Genomic DNA, 20682 nt, shown 5'->3' on the forward strand with positions numbered 1-20682 from the left:
CACACACTGCTCCAGAGGACAGGAGTGTCTGTTCTAATCCTGAAACACAGATACCTCCGCCTTGCCCTCCACACTCTTCTGACAGGTCCCTTCCTGGCACTGAAGAGACACTGGCCTCAGCTACCAGCACCCCCCATCTCCTCCTCCCCTCCCCCACCTCCCTGGTCTCTAGGCCAGGCCTGCAGCGCACAGAGTTGCTGACGCTGAGCTTTTCTTCCCTGCTCTCTTTCCCCCTGCCTATATCCAGGGGAGGCCACATGGAATCTGCCACCCCCAGGGGCCATTGATTTTCTTAAGACTCTCCTTGGGGGGGCGCCTGGGTGGCTCAGTCAGTTAAGCGACTGCCTTCAGCTCAGGTCATGATCTCAGGGCCTGGGATTGAGCCCTGCATCAGGCTCTCTGCTCAGCAGGAGGCCTGCTTCTCCCTCTCCCACTCCCCGCTGTCTCTCTCTCTGTCAAATAATAAATAAAATCTTAAAAAAAAAAAAAAAAGACTCTCCTTAGGGGGAAGAGCTAATGCTAAGACCTGGCGTCCAAAGAAACAAACGGTCCCTCCCAGGGCCAGGCCCAGTGCTCAGGCTAAGGTATCCAAGCCAGACATAATGAGCTCCTTGACAAAATACCACCATGGTTTTGTCCTTCATCACCAGAACCCCATCACATCGGCTGGCAGAAGAGGGTTTGTTTTAAGATTTTATTTGAGAGAGAAAATGAGTCAGCAGGGGAAGAGAGAGGGACAAGCAGACTCCACGCTGAGGGTGGAGCCTGATGCGGGGCTCTATCTCATAACCCCAAGATCACGACCTGAGCCCAAACCAAGAGTCTGACACTTAACCGCCTGAGCCACGCAGGTGCCTCCAGATGGGTTAATATAACTGAGAAGTTTATTTAAATTGATGGTGTTGGGGGTTTCAGTGCGGAGCACAGGGGACCCAGGCGAGACCTTGAAGCACAGAGGCTTGGAGGGAATGCTGTGGGTCAAAGATTTGTGTGAGTCAGCAGGGCCTGCACTCACAGCATGCTCGCCAGCAGTGAGTAGACTCTCTGGCTGGTGCCATGAGCACAGAGAGCAGAGGGAGATAAATTTGGAAGGGAAAATTGGCCAAACCGTGGGAAAGGAATGCCAGACCAAAGTGCGTATACAGTGTTCATTAGACAGTAATTGGAGATTTGGGGGCAGAGGTGGTGACAGGCACAAAGTAGTCTTTTGGAAAGAATGTTCTAGCCTCAGCCCCAAGAAGAATTGGAAGGGGGGAGAGTGAAGATCAGAACTTCACTCAACAGAGCCCAGCACCAGGGGAGAGACCCTCAGCTAAAGAGGTAGCGATTGAAGAGTCAGGTCCCAGGGATGATTTGAAGGAGGCAGCCGCAAGAGGTGGAATGGTCGAGTACCCGAGTGGAAATCTGGAGGATATGGGTCCCCAAGGAGGGAAATGTGTATGGGGAGGAGCCTCCAGGACAGGTGGGGCCCCAGAGAGAACAGAGAGGAAACACAACGCATGTCATCAGTAACAAAACACAGATGCTCCCACATGCGCATCACACATGCATTCCCAGTCACACTACCTGGAGGCCCAAAACAGCCACTTATTGTGACAATACATATCTTAAAATCCAAACATGTATGCTATGTAATGTAGTGATTACTTTCAAACAAATTAATTTGCTTTGCACATAAATTCAACATAAAATCTAAGTATTAAAAAAAAAACATGTAAAATGAGATTTTATCCTTTTTATCAAATTTGACATATATACGTACCTTTCTTAAAATCCTGTTTCTACATGTGTCCAAGATACCCTTGTGGCTCTTGCCTCCTTATCCTTCAGTCCACGGAACCTCTAGCGGCAAAACTTGTAAACAACGTTGAATTCGAAGACACGGTGACCCCCTCCCCCTATCTTGTGCAGGATCAGTGTGAAGAAGGCTAAATGGGGCAAAGCCAGAGGATTCCCAATTCAGAACTGAGTTTCCTTGCTTCCCAGGGAAGCTCATTCTCAAATGATGTCTCTTTCCAAGAGAGACAGGAGAGAGGACGTAATTTCAGAGTTACTTAACTCCTCTTAAAATTCTCCTGACCCACTGGCATCTCTCCTGTCTGGCCTCCAGCCTTCGGCGCTGAACGCCAGCGTATGATTGCCCCAAACTCAAACAAGAAAGCCCAGACTGTGTGTCCCTCTCCCTGGCTATCTTTGGTATAGCGTGTTAATTTGCAGTAGTGGGCTCTGCAGCCATCCGAGGGGATCTGTAAACAGTACTCCCCTTAGGCCTGAGCAGAAGGGCCCCCTTCCAAGGCCTACCTCAGCCTTCCTCCGTGTGTGTGTGCTTCCTTGCCAAACTCTGGGTACCTGGGCCCCTGTGCCTGCAGAGGCCTCCTCCTGGCTTCAACCTCCTGAGTATGGACTGTGCCACCAGGCCCAAGGGAAGAGGAGTGTAAACAGAGCTTGGACGTGTGGGCTGGCAGGTCCGCATATGTGCACCCAAAGCCCCTGAGTTGTGGGATGGAGCTGGGGCAGGAAGAGAAGGCAGACAGGAGGTCAGCTCTCGCCTCCTCCCCCGCCCGCCCATTCCCCGCCCCGTCACCATGTTCCAGTGCCGAACCCAAGGAATCCAAGAGTCTTAAACTCAAACCTGGCCTTCCAGGTAGTTGTGAAGTGTATTTACCAAAGTGGAAGGGCAGAACATAAATAGTTTCTGGCCCGATTTTTAACTTCGCTGTTTTTAGACCTACATTATGCAAGCTTCCGTTTGCCCTCTCATCCAGGCCCCACAAATGCTAGGACTTGGCCTTAGGGTGAGCACCGAAGGTGATTCTATTGTGGCGGCAGGTGCCTGCTTTTCCCTGAGACTCAACTGTGTCTCCACTCCCCTCCGTTTTTGCTTTTTCGCTCTTGGTTTTTATTCGTTTGCTCTTCTTTTGAGTTCATTTATTTGCTTTAGACTCGTGGCTCCCAACATACCACCTCCCTCATTTTTTATGTTTGTTTATTTTTGTTTAATCCCCATCATTCCTTTAGGCTCCCACCTCCACCAGTGCCACTCTTTCCTTAGCCAATCCCGAAGTCTCCATACTAAACTACCAATCTGCACTCTACCAGCCCTCAGCGGCATCCATGGCCGCAGTGGCCCAGCGGAGCATGCCCCTGCAGACGGGAACAGCCCAGATCTGTGCCCGGCCCGACCCCTTCCAGCAAGCTCTCATCGTGTGTCCACCCGGCTTCCAAGGTAAGGATGAGCAGACGCAGCCCCTCACCCGCTTCTTACCGGACGACCTCTGGGGCACTGGTACCCGTGGTTTTCCCACATCACTGAACTTGAGGACCCCTCTCCTGCTCTGGCCAGCCTAGAAACAACAGGACTTAAGCCTCAGCACCAAGTTGTTTTTCTCCCCACCTGCTGGTGTTTTTGTCCCTGGCCAGCTGTCTGGAAATGAGCGTGTTGTTTGTGCTCCTATTGTTAGGCTGATGTCAGCTTACATTTCCTCCAATGAAATATCCTCCCAGCGGGTTATCTGTAGAGAGTTGCCGCTATGCCAGCCAATGCAGTCTCTGGTTCTCATGAAAAATACAAATCTGCCTGAAAAGTACCTCCCAGGCCAGTCCCCCAAATGATTCTTTAGCCACACACCCCAACACTCTTCTCCTGAAAGTTCTAAGAAGCCAGAGTTGACTGTGTACGAGGTTACCGTGTATTTGGAAAGCTCAAGTATTTGTTTCCGCAAACCCCACGGTGTAAGCCTGTGTGTGGCTGCTCAGGTTCAGAGTCGGTGCAATTCCAGTGGATTCAGATGCTCTTCCCGACACCCCTGACTTTGACATACCACAAGTGTATTTTCATGTTAGAAGCCATTTTTCTGCTGTGATTTGTCGGCATAACTGTTCCACTTTAGGCTTTTACAGACTCCTTAATTTGACCTTCTAGTCTCTGAAAAGGTTCGAAGTTGGTTTTTTGTGGTTTTTAAAATTTTAAGTTAGAAACTAAAGGGGAGACTTGCAAAGGACCAGGTGATAGCCAGCAGGGACTGGAGTGAAGGGGAGATGAGACCTGACCAGCTGGCCAGGAGGGTTCTCCGCATCCAGCAGTTTCTGACCCTCCAACAACCCCTCTCTCCCTTGCCCGGGTCTGGAATAGGGTTGCAGGCCTCGCCTTCTAAGCACGCTGGCTATTCCGTGCGAATGGAGAATGCCGTGCCTATCGTCACTCAAGCCCCGGGAGCGCAGCCTCTTCAGATCCAACCAGGTCTGCTTGCCCAGGTAATTCTTTCTTTATCATTACTGGTATTGCCATTATCCGTGTTAGTGCTGTTCACAAAAGAGAGAGATCCCCGCTAATTCCCTCCTTGGCAATGAGTTAGGTGCTTCGACTCATTAGAACAGATCAGTAATACTCTGAATGATCCCCAGGTGAATCACCTTCCTACGTATCTTGCTTATAATTCCACAAAGAACTTTAGACACAGGAAGAGTCTGGGGAAATTATTATTACTATTGTAGCTTTATAATGCAAATTAATATGGGAGACATAGGTTTTAATCCTAATTCTGCTAATAACTTTGTGACCTAAGGCAAGTCAGTTAACATTTGTTTGCCTCGAATTTCTTTCTCATAAAAGAGAAATGATTTTTTTAGAGCCAAAAGGAACCTTGGAGATTATCTCCTTATTTCATAAGGAGTTGAAAAACCAGATCACCGAAGCTGTGATTTGGAACCTTCCTTATCTGTTCACATAGGTAACTCCGAAGGTAGAATGAGAACACAGAGGTGAAAGTGGTTGAAAATGTGTAAAATGTTGTGGAAATTTAAGGTAACAGAGTGAGGCAATGATAACGGTAATCAGTCTTCAATGGCACTTGAACAAACATATCGTCATTATGCCAGACACTTCATAGTTGTTAATTGATTTAATCCCTACAACAGCACCATAAGTAAGGTATCTGTCTCCAGGTGACAAAAAGGGAAAACAGGCACAATGCCTGGCTCAGAGTCCCATGGCAATCAGGTGACAGAACCAGACGCAAACCCTTCTACAGAATCGTTTCCATTGCTGGGCGGCAAGGACAGCTTAACCTAAATGTTGTTAATTTAGAAGCACATTAATTTGTAAATAAGGTAGGTTCCCAAAGCCTTTTTTCAAAGTGCTCCTACAGACACTTTATTTATGGTATCTTCTGTTGAACAGAAGTGTTTGGTTTTATTTTTAATGTACTGAAATTGCATAGGTCTGTTTGGGCTCTCTACTCCATTGGCCTTTCTAATGTTCCGCTGTCTTCACTGTTACAGCTAACACATGTCTTGCTGTCTCGTAGGGAAAGCCCCGTTCCCATTTCGTCCTTCCAGTTCTTCAGAATTTCCTTGTCTAGCCTCGTCCCTTCACTTTCCATATGAATTTAACCATAACTCTTACAAACAAAACAATCACTGACTCCGAGTCACACAGCAATTAGCAATTATCGCTTCAAAACAAAATGCCCTCAAGTGTATTTACTGGACTTGAGTTAAATTTTATATTTACCTGAGGAAAAGCTGACATCCTTACAGTATTCAGTCATTTCATGCACGAACACAGCATAACTGTATATTTATCTTTTACTCTATTCATTAAAGGTTTCCTTTGTTGGAATAATTCCTAAATATTTTGCAGGTTTTGTTGCTATTAATAATTTTATTAATTTTCTTTTCCAATTACTTGTTTTTGGTTTCTAGGACTAAACCTGTTTGGTCTACTGAGTTTGTTATCTAGCAGTCCTTTTTTTTTTTAAGATTTTTTTTTTTTTATTTGAGAGAGAGTGCGTGTGCGCATGTGTGCACACGGGCAGGGGGAGGGGCAGAGGGACATGGAGAAGTGAACTCCCTGCTGACCAGGGAGCCCGACATGGGGCTCAATCCCAGGACCCTGAGATCATGACCGGAGCTACCCAGGTGCCCCTATCTAGCAGTCCTTCTAAACTCTGAGTAGTTCTGGTTGTTTCTCTGAATTCCTGTGGATTTCTTATGGGGACTACCTGCTTACTAGCTTTGTTTCTTCCTCTACAATCCTTACACCACTATGCTGACAGCACCTCAAAACAATGTTCACAACAACAGTGTGGACGCTGGACATTCTTAAGTGGTACCTAACTTTACAGGAAATTCTTCTGTTTGCCATATTTTGTTTGCTATCAATATTTGATAGAAACTTCATCAAGCTTGCTAATTTTTTAATGGAGTTATATCACATGTTCTTTCTGCATCTATTAAAATACTCATGTGTTTTTTGTTCATTCATCTGCTAACGTGACAAGTTACATTAACAGGTTTTTAATGTTAAACTAACCTTGTATTTCTGAGATGAGCTTTATTTGATCACGTGTGTTTGATACGCATTTATGCTTTTCAGTATGGGATTGGTTGTAAATATTGTGGTTAGTGTTTTTGCATCTATGTTCGGAAGTGAGAAATGGCCTATAATTTCTCTCGCTTATAGAATCCTTATCTAATTTGAGCATCGAGGTCATCCCAGTCTCATTAATATGTTGGATATTATTACCCTCTTCTTCTGTGTTCTGGAACAACTTATTTAAGGTGGATATTTATCATTCTTCGTCTCTGTTCTGAAGTCCAAAATGATATTGCAGTGACCACTGACAGCGGCTTCTGATGGCACACAAAGTTGTGTTGCTGAAAGTTTATAAACAGAGAACCTTCCATATTTAAAGTAGGCCTACTTCTACCTCTCTCACTGGCCCCTCATAGCTTCCTTTTGCTCACATAGTTTGGTAGGAGGGAGTTTGGAAAAGGCCAAGAAAGATCAAGCACACTCCAGGGGCCAACTATCTTGTTCATACTTTCTCTGATTGGCAGAAATCCAGACCAGCCTCCCAGTGCTCCTCTGTGGGCCAAAACCTAGAGAACTCACACATACTTACAGATTTTTTGTTTGTTTGCCCACTTAACCCTGGCAAGCCAGAAATCATTTCTGAAAGAAACAATAATTAGCATTCTTATTAGCTAACCTAGACATTCTTCACTATTCACTTTGGGGAAAACCAGCTCAGCATTTCTGAATTTGTTTGTCCTTTAATCATAGCAGGGAAGAGCTTTACCTTTGCCTACTTGAAAGAGTCCCTAGAGTGCTGTAAATCTCCAAGTGGATTTAGCCTAAAGCTGTAATTGGAATAGGGAACAAAAAATACGTGCGCAAAGAGTTCAGTCACTACAGTGTTTATGACAGGAAACTACTAGAAGCAATTTGAATGTTCATCAGTAGATTTGTTAATAAATTGATGTGTGTACATAAAACGGAGCACCATATAGCCATTAAAAAAGGACATGGTAGGGGTGCCTGGGTGGCTCAGTTGGTTAAGCATCTGCCTTCGGCTCAGGTCATGATCCCGGAATTCAGGGATCGAGCCCCGTGTTGGGCTCCCCGCTCAGCGGGGAGTCTGCTTCTCCCTCTGCCCTTCAGCCTGCTCACACTCGCTCTCTTGCTCACGCTCTCTCTCAAATAAAATCTTAAAAAAAAAAAAAAAAGAAAGGACACGGTAGACCAGTGTGTCTTGACATGCAAAGATTTCTTATATTAGGTTAAAAAAAACTCCTGCACTATCCAGTGTCACCGTGTGTCTTTCTGTCCATTGGTTGTTTTCTTTCTCTGTCACTTAATCCATGCCAGTATGTTAGCCTATAAAGGTGGAGCTCTCTCCTAGATATTTTTAACTGGTGCCTTCAAAGGATGAAAGTAAGCTAACTTATAAAACTAGTTTGGTGGCTATAAAAAAGCAATAACTAAACATTTAAACTAGTGCCTTCATTTTTCTCTGGGTAAATTTCTAGGTATCAGGGAGAGGCATTCCAAATATTATTCTTTAAGTGTATCCAAAGAGTGGGTATCACTCTTTTTACAAATATTTAAATCTTTCCAAGGATTGTATTTGTGGAAGTTTAGAGACAGAGTCTTTTGAGTCCATTCCTCCTGTTTGTTTGCTTTGCCTTTTCCTCCCCCACCTTCCAGCAGCATCTCACATCCTTCAAAGGGAAACTGTCTCTCTGGGGTGCCCCAAGGGTGGGTGCACAGAAGGCCGGAGTGAAATCACACCCTCTTGTGTCCTGGTCTGGGAGTGGTCTTCACACACTGTCTTACCAGTACAGACTTGTTGGTACTGCCCAGAGGGGATTGGCACCTCTGTCCTCCCAGGCCTCAAGCCAGAGCACCTTAACCACCATCAGAAATTGTGAATGAGTGGGTAAAGGTAGAGAGGTGGGAAATACAGTGCTCAAATGAGACAGTATTGAATTTATCTCACTTTTCAAATGCCAGGGCCCAAAACCCCCTTTGACTAGGAAGGCTGGAATAGAAATTCAGAGCTCCCTCCCACCCACACCGCCAAGATGTGGAGATCCGTGAAAGACTGCAGCCTTTCACGAAGAAGGTGCCTTCTTCTAGCCAGTCAAGTCGTATCACCTGAATCCCCTTAAATGCTTCCCTAAGGACAAACAGTTGGCTGGAACTTCTTAAACTGTCTAAAATACAAAACTTCAGTACTTCTCACTTAAAACCTCCTCTGGTAACATTTTCAGCAACCAGTCTGTCCAACCTTTCTGTCTTGCTCTCTGCCTCTGTCCTGCTCTCTGCTTCTGTCTTGCCTGGTGCCTGAATTGTTAATGAATAAGGAAAACTTTTCCATGCTACTTTTATGCATTTACCACGAGTCCCTGATCCTCAATAGAGCCATCATTTCTGTGTACCCTCTCCATAAAGAAAGGCAGTATGCTGGCTAAGAGCATGGGCTCTGGGATTTGATTGCCTACAGGTCAGAGGCCAGTCCCACCATTTACCAGCTATATGACTTTAGGGAAGTTATTTTTGAATTTAATTTTTTTTTCAAAATAACACATGTACCTAATTTTTAAAGTTAAATGAGTCCACGAACTTACAAGAAAATAGTAGTCTCCTGCTCTATCCCATCCCCAATTTCCAGTCCCCCAAAATAACTTTTAACTGTTTTGTTTCGTTATTTAACTTCAAGTTTCTAAATAACAGGTTTAAACTACTTTTTACTGATATTTCCATTTTGGAATTTCCATCTTACTGTGGAAGATGAAGACTTAGCCCCCAAACCCACCCCATCCCCACAGCACCTGCCCAATCATGTGCTCTCCCTCTCTCTCTCATTCACTCTCTTCCTTTCTCCCATTCCTCCCATGGAAGTTTCTTATTCAACCACTTTGCATTATTTACATAATTATTTTCTTCAGTATTATATACTTTTCTCAGCTGAGCCTCATAATATATTGCCATTCTATTCCTTACCTATGCAACTTGTTTTTCCTGGAGTTAATGGTGGTTTCATTTCTTCATTGGGTTAGTTTCCTCTCTTAAGACTCTCCTGTGTCCATGGTGGTCTGAAATTTCGTGACTATACGCTTCCTCATGGGTCTTTTTTCATACATTGTCTTGGACACTGTTTGCCCTTGTAGTCTAAAAGTTTGTCTTTTATTTTTTAAGTTTTCCCCCTCCATTTTCTCTTTTTCTTCTTCTTCCTTTCAATATGGAACGCTTCGTGAATGTGCATGTCATCCTTGTGCAGGGGCCACACTAGTCTTCTCTGTATTGCTCCAATTTTAGTGTATGTGCTACCAAAGCCAGCATTTTTGTTTCCTCTTTGTGAAATTCTTATTAATTGGGTGTTAGTGCTTCTGAATTAATCTGATTTTCATCTTCTTTCCCAATTCCTCTTATATTCTATCTGCACTTCTTTCCAAGAGATTTTCTCAACTTTCATAAAAAAAAAAAATCTTCTATGGGGGCGCCTGGGTGGCTCAGATGGCTGGGCGTCTGCCTTCAGCTCAGGTCATGATCCCGGGGTCCTGGGATCGAGCCCCACGTCGGGCTCCCTGCTCAGCGGGGAGCCTGCTTCTCCCTCTCCCTCTGCCTTTCCCCCTGCTCATGCTCTCTCTCTCTCTATCTCTGTGTCTCAAATGAATAAATAAAATATTTTTTTTTTAAATCTATGGAATTAACTTCTGTTAAAGTTCTCATTTCTAAGGGTTCTTTCTTATTTCTCTATATAGGTATGGACATGTAGATATATATTCCTGTATATGATCTTGTTTCATATATATGTATACGTGTGTGTGTGTGTGTGTGTATAATTCTTTTTAACTCTGTGAAGACAGTTTAAGTTTTTGGAAATTTTCTTCTGATTTCTACACTGTTTTTGTTTCCTCTGAGTTTTTTTGTTTTAGACTCATGTTAGAAGCTTCCTTCTGGTTATCCTTGGCTGTTCATTCATATCTAAGACTGAAGCACTAAAAGACTAATTTGAAAGCTACAGGAGGCAAAGGACTATTGAATGCAGGCTTCTCTCTAGTCCAATAAGGAGTGAGCCCAGCATTTTCATTGGCAGATTCCCTGATCCTCAAATGTATCTGTAGTTTTTTCTCTTGGACTAGCCAGTTTTCCTAGAGAGAATCCTCCAGCCTCCTACTTTGGTGGGGCGTGGGAAGGGAGGGTATAAGCCTACATACCAGGGTCTGCAAACTGAAAGGTAAAGGAATCTCACAGACTTGACCTTAGATTCCCCAGTCTTCTAACTCAGTAATTACCCTTCTATTTTCCAGTTTCCAAGATTTTGTCAACTGTTGTTGTCTTTGTCCTTGTGGATCTCTATGTTTTTTTATTCCTTTGCAATCATTTCAGTTGGGTTTAGAGAAAGAGAGCAATAAATGTTTAATTTACTACATTTCTGGGCAGGTTATTTAGCCTCTCGGTAGTTCAGTTTATCCATCTGAGAAATGTGGAGAAATAACAGTCCTTACCTCACAGAACTGGTGTTAAGATGAAGTCAGAAACTTGAGGTGCCTGGGTGGTTCCATTGGTTGAGTGTCCAACTCTTGATTTCGGCTCAGGTCATGATCTCACGGTCATGGGATCGAGCCCCGCGTTTGGCTCTGCGCTCAGCGCGGAGTCTGCTTCCCTCTCCTGTTCCTGTCCTCTTAAATAAATAAATAAATAAATAAATAAATAAATAAATAAAGATAGAAATAAATAAATAAATGTAACAACAAAAAAAGATGAAGTCAGAAACCTATCTGTGGTCTTAGCTCTGTGCTTGGCACACAGTATGCATCAAGAAGTATTAGCTCTAGGGGCGCCTGGGTGGCTCAGTCGTTAAGCGTCTGCCTTCGGCTCAGGTCATGATCCCAGGGTCCTGGGATCGAGCCCCGCACTGGGCTCCCTGCTCAGAGGGAAGCCTGCTTCTCCCTCTCCCACTCCCCCTGCTTGTGTTCTCTCTCTTGCTGTGTGTGTGTCTCTCTCTCTGTCAAAATGAATAAATAAAATCTTTAAAAAAAAGGAAGAAAGAAAGAATTAGCTCTAGGGGCGCCTGGGTGGCCAGTCAGTTAAGCGTATGCCTTCGGCTCAGGTCATGATCCCAGGGTCCTGGGATCGAGCCCCACATTGGGCTCCCAGTTCAGCCAGGAGCCTGCTTCTCCCTCTCTCTCTGCCCCTCCCCTGCTTGTGCGTGCTCTCTCTCATTTTCTCTCTCAAATGAATAAATAGAATTTTAAAAAAAAAGTATTGGGCACCTGGGTGGCTCAGTTGGTTAAGTGACTGCCTTCGGCTCAGGTCATGATCCTGGAGTCCTGGATCGAGTTCCACATCGGACTCCCTGTTCAGCAGGGAGTCTGCTTCTCCCTCTGACCCTAGCCCCTCTCATGTTCTGTCTATCTCATTCTCTCTCTCAAATAAATAAAGAAAATCTTTTTAAAAATAAATTAAAAAGAAAAGTATTAGCTCTAATCTTATAAATTATAAAATAGTAATAAAGTATAAGTTATAGAAGTGTATACAAGTAATTGTACAAGGGTGAAGTGTCATCTTACATGAGCTGAACATGTCATTCAGTGAGAGGGGTCAAAAATAGCCTTACCGGGCGCCTGGGTGGCTCAGATGGTTAAGCGTCTGCCTTCGGCTCAGGTCATGATCTCAGGGTCCTGGGATCGAGTCCCGCATCGGGCTCCCTGCTCCTTGGGAGCCTGCTTCTCCCTCTGCCTCTCTCTCTCTCTCTCTGTCTCTCATGAATAAATAAATAAAATCTTTAAAAAAAAAAATAGCCTTTACCATATCTCTAAGTAAGTATAAATCTTACTGCCAACAAAACTATTACTCATTTAACTTTCTGAGTTCGTAATTGTTTTAATCAATTAAATTATTTTTCTGCTGGGTCTGAATTCAGTAAACTTGAAATATAGTTAACTGTAATGAATTGCCTTGGTAGAACTGCTTCTTTCATTTTATCAACAAACATTTATTAAGCACTTACTGTATAAACTGTGGTCCCTACGCTGTTTGCCTGTATCAAAACAGATCAGTAAGCAAACAGGCAATGTAAAAAAGGTATGAGAGACCTCACTGGCCTTATCTGCACCATGAAAAGGTTGGACCAGGTGAACCATCCACTCAGATCTAAAATGTGGCTGAATCATTCTGTATACATCTCTGTTTGTTAAGCTTTGACCAAGTTTGTGATTCATTTCCAAAAGTGCTTGTTTGTACAGATGAGCCAAAATACACATATTAAAGATGCAGTTTGTGGACCACTATATTAAAGAAATTACCCAATGTTAGTGATATCCAGCCCAATGGAAAGAACAACATGTAACTGAATCTTTAAATTCTTGACCTGCCCAAGAAGTATTTTACCTTAGCAGTGTTCCTTTAGGTGTCCAACTTTGGACAACTGTGTTCAGTCTGAATCATTTAATAACCAAAGCAAGCAGAATAATGACTGAAGATATAGAAAGCTCAGAACACCACGCAAACACCTCCCCCCTCCAGTGACTATTTAAGGAAGAATCAGGAAAGTAAGTTCATTTTAGAGTTCTTAGAAAAAGCTTAATATTTATAAAGAATCAAGTGTGACTTTCTAACTACATCTCATTGTGGCTTTGATGAATCAGGGTAATTCTCAATGAAGCTTAAGGTCCCAGCTAAGAATTTTACTTCATGCTTGCTTGCTCTCAGATGTGGGCAAGTATCTGGTGATCTCAGAATTATGTTACTTTAGATTCAGAAGATAACACAAGTTGGAGGTCTAGATTCTAATTCATAAACAAAAGGTAAAATAAAGGATATTAGATGGAAAACTTCCTGCAGGCGGAGAGTTACCTTTGTGTGGCCCAATGCCTCTATCTCGGGTCTCTTGCACGTAGTTGTGTACCAGAACAAATCAGTAAGTGAACTTTGGGAAACCTTGAGCATTGTTCTTAGAGCAGATTTATAAACAAATCATTTCTTCAACACAAATAAATCCCTTCCATATGACTCTGTGCCCATGTACTTCCTATCATCTGTGTAGGTCACCGATATTCATTTATCTCCCCTTAATTTAGTTTTCGAGGCCAAAGACCAGGTCTCCACTTGCAGACCCATCACAGGGTCCAGCAGAGCCCCGGGCCCAGAATCAGGGCTTGACTCATGCAGACAGACTATGTTAATCACTATGTGATTAACAAGCATATTGATGGCACACGTCCTCTGTTCTACAGCAGGCCTGGCCTAGTGGGACCCAGCAAATCCTGCTTCCCCCGGCATGGCAGCAACTGACCGGAGTGGCCACCCACACGTCCGTGCAGCACGCGACTGTCATTCCCGAGACCATGGCAGGCACCCAGCAGTTGGCCGACTGGAGGTAAGTAGGAAAGGAGGTGTGTCTGGGACGGGAGGCGTGTCTACTACTCACCCAGAGAGCTGCTGGGTGGGCCTGTGCTGTCAATTCCGTGGTTTAGAAAGAACTTTTTTTTTTTTTAAAGATTTTATTTATTTATTTGAGAGAGAGAGAATGAGAGAGAGCAAGCACATGAGAGGGGGGAGGGTCAGAGGGAGAAGCAGACTCCCCGCCGAGCAGGGAGCCAGATGCGGGACTCGATCCCGGGACTCCAGGATCATGACCCGAGCTGAAGGCAGTCGCTTAACCAACTGAGCCACCCAGGCGCCCTAGAAAGAACTTTTTAAATTAAAGGAAGATTATGTGGAATATGACTGCGGTGTAATGAGAATTCATTTTTAAATAAATGTACCAGGACATAAGAAAATCAGCTTTCCTGGGCGCTGGACACTGGGGAGGGTATGTGCTATGGTGAGCGCTGTGAATTGTGTAAGACTGATGAATCACAGACCTGTACCCCTGAAACAAATAATGCATTATATTTTTAAATTTTTTTAAAAATAATAATATATAATTTGTAATAGCAAAATTTAGGAGCTATTAACATGCATTGACATTAGAATTTATTATTGATAATTATAATACCCAAGAATATATTTATAAGCATATACTAAAATAAATTCTAAATTGATAATGTTTAAAAAAAAAAAAAGAAAATCAGCTTTCATTACCTACCTTATGGTCAGTTGCCATTGTCGACCCCAAATTCAGTTACATCATTTAATCACCCATATAATTCACGGACTTGCCTCCGGATGAGTTTTGGTTTGTTTCTCAGAATTAAATTCCACTCCCGGAAAACAAAGATGTGGCAGCAATGAAAGAATGCAGAAGGGAGTCCCTGAGGCTCGTAAGCAATTCTAGAAAGTGTTCTCAAGGTGTTTGGAGACATGGGCACATTGGAGTTGTAGCCGACCTCCCAGGGGAGAGCTTGACAGAATGGGGCTTTATTTGGACTGGTAAACTCTGGCATGTTTGCTGAATGTGTCTCTTCAGTTAATAGTCCTATCTGCTAGATCAAAGTCCATTTTCCACAGACCCCAGAGGCCCACCGCTGACAGCCACCGGCACACCGTACCCCCTGTATCTGTTTCCAGCACCCCACTAGTCCTACTCACTGCCTTTCTCACCAACACCTTGCTCTGTTGTTTTTATGGCCACTTTCCATTTTTCCTTGTACTCTCCGCCCACTCCATCCCAACACCACCACAGTGCCCCTCACCAGGGGCAGAGCCAAATGACAATCCCCAAGTTGTGTCCAGCTTCCCATAGCCCTCCCGGCTTTGTCAGCCCAAACATCAGGGCATCCCTCTCTACCTTCTGACAGTCTCCATACCAACCATAGAGCCTCCCTTAAGTTCCTTTCCTGATCTAAAAGGCTATTGTGAATGAAGAGCTCTCAGTACAACAAAGAGGGGTGGAGATAGAAGCCCCCAGGCAAGCCTCAAATGCAGCTTCCTCTATTCCTCCATTCAATTTTCTGACCTGTAGAAACAAGAGAGGACACAGGCTCTTTCCTGCAGCCCCACTCATTTCCCACTGACAACACCCGCCAAGTCCACCCCCACTCACTGGAAACACTTTCAAAGCAGTGGATTCAATTCTGGTTCTTCATGACCTGGGGCAAGTTACCTAACCGTTATGAGCCTCAGTTTCTTCTTCAGTAAAGTAGGGATAAAAATGCCTACCTCATAGAATTGCTGGGAGGTTTAAAGTAAGATAAAATACAAAGCACTTGACCTGTATTTATCATGTATTATACTAGCACCTGGTACATGACAGGCAATAAATAAATCTGTTATCTTCCCTCCCCCCCCCCCCCATTCACGCTGGCTCATGCTCTGGGAGACTGCCTTCCCTCTCCAGCTCATTAGAGACAGCAACCAAGTGGAAAAGCTGTCTCACCAACTGGTTTTTTCTCCCCCCTTTTTCTCTTAAAAGACCACACATATATGCTATACTACTTTTTTCCTGTCTCTTTCAGCATTTTTTACAGCTCATTTAATTTCAGCAAAACTCACATACTCACTCATACAGATTTTCCTTTGCCTCCTCCCTCCTCAGCTCTTACCTGGTTACCACAGAAAACACTTAAAGCTGACACTTTCTTTCCAGTCTCTTCTCCATTTCATGTGTGGGCCAAAGAACATCCATAATCATGGCTAATAAACAAAAGAGAAGTACTGATGCTAGACTTGTATCAAAAGAATGCCACGTCTATGGAAGAAACAGCAGCTAAAAAGTCAAGAAGCCATAACATCAGTTTCTAAATGTAAATGTCAAAAAATGCTATCAAAATCGCTACAAAAGTGTCTACTTTTTTTTTCATTCATCCTTTTCCCCAAGTTGCAAAGATGATTTTTATATTTTTAAAATTCAGATAAATTCTAATTTTATTAGGTGCTAAATGGGCTTTTATGGGCAAGTCTCTGGATTAATCACTTTTAATAGATCTGTGGGAAAACAAGCCTTTGAGCGCCACACAACCCAGATCATAAGAACTCTTGAAAGATAACCCACTTTCAGGAAAATGGCTGCCAATAGTACTTCTATCAAGATGTGTCTGACTCTTATTAATTCTACACACATCTAGTCAACCTTCAGTTAATCTAATTGTTCATTCAACAAGCATGTAATTAATTGATCAGCTGGTACATGCCTGAGCATTGTGCTAGCCACGGAGAGAATTCAAAAGTATGTTAACATTTCCAAACAGCAGGAACATACAACTTCTAGTTTTCAACGTTTTTTTTTTCTTCTTTTTAACATAAGCTACAAATTTCTCATTTATAATGCTACGATATCCTACCTCACAGAGTGCAATAACCCATTAAAATGCACGCACAGTCCCCTGTTTGGGGGTCTTAAAAGGTAGAGGGAATATTTACCTCCTCTCCCCAGAACTTAAGCTGAACTTGTAACTTGCCATTCTTCCCATTCTTGCAATGTCCTCTTTCTCACTCACCAACAAATGTGTTCCTGCCCACTCCTTCAGAACAGCACTTAAACTTCATAGCACTTGGGAGGCTTATCTGATGAGCTCATCTATTCAACAACCCCATGAGCTCGTGAGAACCAACTTTTTTAATTTGGCTTTTAATTGGGGAGGAACCTTTATCTTAAAAAAGAAGCTCCATATTTATAAAACCAACAAAGAGCCTTGTTTTCCCATCTCCCATTCAGGAACACCCACGCTCACGGCAGCCATTACAATCCTATCATGCAGCAGCCTGCGCTATTGACTGGTCATGTGACCCTTCCAGCAGCCCAGCCCTTAAATGTGGGCGTGGCCCACGTGATGCGGCAGCAGCCAACCAGCACCACTTCCTCCCGGAAGAGTAAGCAGCACCAGTCCTCTGCGAGGTAGGTGGTGAGAGTCGCCCTTGTGGAGAGAAACCTCAGAAGACCGGAAGTTAGAGAAACCCCTTAGCATTAGGGAGTGTCAGCATGTGCTCTGAGTTCCGGGCATGGAACAGGGAGTGGCCGGCAGAATGTTTGCTGAATGTGTCGTGCCACTGCCTAGTGCTAGGGTTTGAAGGATGCACTCACTCTCATTTCTCTTCCCCGCCGCTTGTCTTTCCGTCCTCCCTGCCCTGCCCGCACCCCACCGGGAAGGGCCTGGAATTCCGGTGTCTAATGCCTGGGTCTGAAGCCATTCGTGCCCTTTCACTTCTGTATAAAACACTCAGACTCGCCTCTGAAGTTGCACTTTGGAAATCATAATAATGTTTTTTTAAAAATGGTAGAGAAATGTGCTTTCTTTGAAATCTAAGGTCAGAAATCTAACTCACTTCCGTGAACTCTTAAAAACAAGACAGAAAAGGCCACATACTGCATGATCCCATTTAGATGGCATTTTGGAAAAGGCAAAACTAGATCAGGAGTTGCCAGGGACTATTGGGTGGGAGAGGAGGGGATTGACAGGTAAGGAGCATGAGGGAACTTTCCAGGGTGATGAAAAATTCTCTGGATTGCCAGGGGCTACGTGTACAACTCTCAAAACTCATCAAACACTTCCAAAGGGTGACTTTTACTGTATGTAAATTATACCTCAATAAACTTGTCTTTTAAAAGGTAAGAGATCTCCAAATTAAAAAAAAAAAAATTGAGATCAAGATCCTGTGGCTGCAGAATTGCTCCTACATTTTTCTCCAGAGTCCCTGACTTGGAGGCACTTAATTGCTTATTGGAATAGGTTAATCAGGACCAAAAATCCAGTACGTAAAATGTCTAGCGACTTTTGGTTTCCTACTTCCTCATTTAACCAGGTGCCAAAAATTAGGCTTGCCTTTTTTTCATTCTCCTTTGAAGATTAACCCAGGAGCTGACTTCCTTCGAGTTGTCGTTCTTCTTCAAGATTCCTTATTTGGGTGTTTCTGACAACTCTGGGACATTCATCTCAGATTTGTGGCAGCCCTGTGACAACACAGCCTTGTCATTATTAGATTGGCTGGCAACAGAGGCCACCATCTCAACCCTTTGCTCTATCATGCCCAGCCGTGTGGGTGGTCACACAGAATACCAGTCTGACCCTGGGCTGAGCTTAGCATCCTCATGGCTCACCTTGTCAAGTAGGGACAGTAAGAACTCTTAGCCTCCCAACCTGTTGACAGGTCCCTCCCTGTTGCCCACTCACCACCCAGCTGGCTTTATGAAGGCTCATTGCCAGTGCACTTCAAGATCAATATAATTATACTGAAAGTTTTGTATTTGCCTATTTTTAAGACCAATGCCTTAAGCAAAACAGAAGGCTCTCCCTTGTTGGGTGGTGCAGCCAGGCACCCTTTTCTTTTAACAATGCCAAGTGAAGATATTTTAACTGCTGAAGTAGTGAAAACATAATCTCAAAATTGCAACATAGTAACAATAACAAATGTATGGGTTTATGCTAAGTGCAAACAGTGGAACAATCTTATCAGTAAAACTTATTGCCAGCCCCCAGAAAGGAACAAGCAACACATCTGACACCAGCTATATAGAAAATTAAATAAATCTACAGAATTATTTTCATCTTCCTGCCTTCCTTTTAGCTAGGAAGTACTAGAATCTCTAAGGACATATAAGATTCTTAGAAATTTCATTGGGCTCTCGCTGTATGGATACAACCAAGGTCAGCAAAGGTGGGGAGGGGGATGGGAAAACGTAAGGTATGTTTTTCCCGTAAGTTAGCAGAAACTACGTTTGCTAATTTTTTTTTAAAGATTTTATTTATTTGACAGGGAGAGAGGACAAGCAAGGGGAGCGGCAGGCAGAGGGAGAAGGAGGAGCAGGCTCCCTGCTGAGCAGAATGCCTGACGCAGGGCTCGATCCCAGGACTCTGGGATCATGACCTGAGCCGAAGGCAGACACTTAACCGACTGAGCCACCCAGGCCCCTCATACATTTGCTAACTTGATAAGGAATTTTGAGTCGATCAAAATCAAGATTAAAAGGTCCCTATTTAAGTACACCTTTTCCTCTTGTGTTTTGCCCGCGTTTTCTCATTACAGTTCAAACAGACTGGTAAACTTCCTCTGAGGCTCAGGTATCAAAGACATGAGTGTTTTAGTTTCATAAGTTGCAAAACAGCCATTCGCAAGGAAACCAAAGCTTTATGTGACAAATAACATTTCTTTCAACTCCCTTTAAGACAAGACCCATGTACATTTGGAGAATGACAGGACAGAGCTTAGGAAGTCAGGCCTTGACCCTGAAGACAGTGGGGGGGTGCTGCAGTGGGGCAGACAACCTTGAGACCCTGGGCACTGCATCTGCCCCCAAGGACCAGCCCAGTCCTTGGGCACAAGCCCTCTCCCTCTCCTCAAACCCCTTTCTCCTGCTGGGAACAGGCACATGGCCCCAGACCAGAGCCCAGAGAAGGTCAGGTCCCTGCCGCCACATGTGTAGCAAGTCACTGAAAGAATGAGCTCAAGAGGCAGCCACTTTTGCAGTTACAAAAAACATCTGAGTGCCCTGAACTTCTAACTTGGCGAAGCTGGTGTCCCTAGACAGTTGCGCTCCTTGGCAGGAGCTGCGGGGCCTCCCTGAGCGTGTGTGGCTTTGTCGTTACAGAAACGTCTCCACCTGTGAGGTGTCCTCCTCACAGGCCATCAGCTCCCCTCAGCGGTCCAAGCGCGTCAAGGAGAACACGCCTCCCCGCTGCGCCCTGGTGCACAACAGCCCGGCCTGCAGCTCCTCCGTCACGTGCGGGTGGGGCGACGGGGCCTCCAGCACGACCAGGGAGCGGCAGCGGCAGACGATTGTCATTCCTGACACCCCCAGCCCCACGGTCAGCGTCATCACCATCAGCAGCGACACGGATGAGGAGGAGGAACAGAAGCATGCCCCCACCAGGTGAGGCCGGGCCACCTGGAGGCTTCCAGGAAGGAGCAGGACCGGGGTGCGCTGTGTGCTCACACAGACAGTGCTCTGTGGATCTGGGCCCCTTTCCATCATCGGACATGATGATCTCTGTCGCCTGGCCCCTCCATTTGTGTTTTGCCATGGCCTAGAGTCCTAAAGTGATTTCAAGGGAATGTCCAACAGATTTTCCATATTTGTTCAATGCCAAAAGAATTGTGAATCACTTTGGTAGTGCAAAATAGTTATAGGCCCTATACATTCGGGAGACTTGAGACCGATTGTACACAGTGCCAGTGTATTTCAACTCCTGTAAGCTTAAAAATCTCTGCCTTGGGCGGTTGAATTTATTCCCAGTTGGTCAGGATATTTTTCTAGCATCGCCTTGGCTCTCTCAGAATTCAAAATAATTGTCCAATTAATCAGAAATTTCTGTGTCTGATTAACCCAATCTTTCAAACTGCCAGTTGGCTCTCCACCCAGAGAGCATTACTGTTTATTCCAAAGTAGTAAGAACTCATTTTACTCTGTGTGTGCTTCCTGGGAAGGGGAGAGGAATATTTATTACATTTGCAAGACTATTAACCCTGGCGCCAAAGCCTCTTTTCCTACATTTTCCAGCCAGACTTCAACGGAG

At 44.3% G+C, this 20682-nt stretch overlaps 1 protein-coding gene and 1 non-coding gene across 4 annotated transcripts in view; one reads left to right on the forward strand and one right to left on the reverse strand.

Moving 5' to 3' along the window:
• The window catches only part of HIPK2 (homeodomain interacting protein kinase 2), a 176391-nt gene that overhangs the window by 127849 nt on the left and 27860 nt on the right, over positions 1-20682 (forward strand). For 2 of the 3 annotated variants that reach the window (XM_081800002.1, XM_081800003.1), the window contains exons 8-12: positions 3019-3226; positions 4133-4254; positions 13528-13670; positions 16890-17069; positions 19758-20039. In XM_081800002.1, the coding sequence (XP_081656128.1) occupies positions 3019-3226; positions 4133-4254; positions 13528-13670; positions 16890-17069; positions 19758-20039 (935 nt within the window). The remainder of the gene's footprint in view (positions 1-3018; positions 3227-4132; positions 4255-13527; positions 13671-16889; positions 17070-19757; positions 20040-20682) is intronic. The other variant, XM_081800004.1, reaches the window with a different exon arrangement.
• On the reverse strand, positions 9522-9628 carry LOC115941727 (U6 spliceosomal RNA). The gene has a single exon (XR_004076457.1). It is a non-coding gene; the product is annotated as a U6 spliceosomal RNA (small nuclear RNA).

The sequence above is a fragment of the Leptonychotes weddellii genome, chromosome 12 (assembly GCF_054177405.1).
Source record: "Leptonychotes weddellii isolate Sample4059 chromosome 12, ASM5417740v2, whole genome shotgun sequence".
Lineage (NCBI taxonomy): Eukaryota > Metazoa > Chordata > Mammalia > Carnivora > Phocidae > Leptonychotes > Leptonychotes weddellii.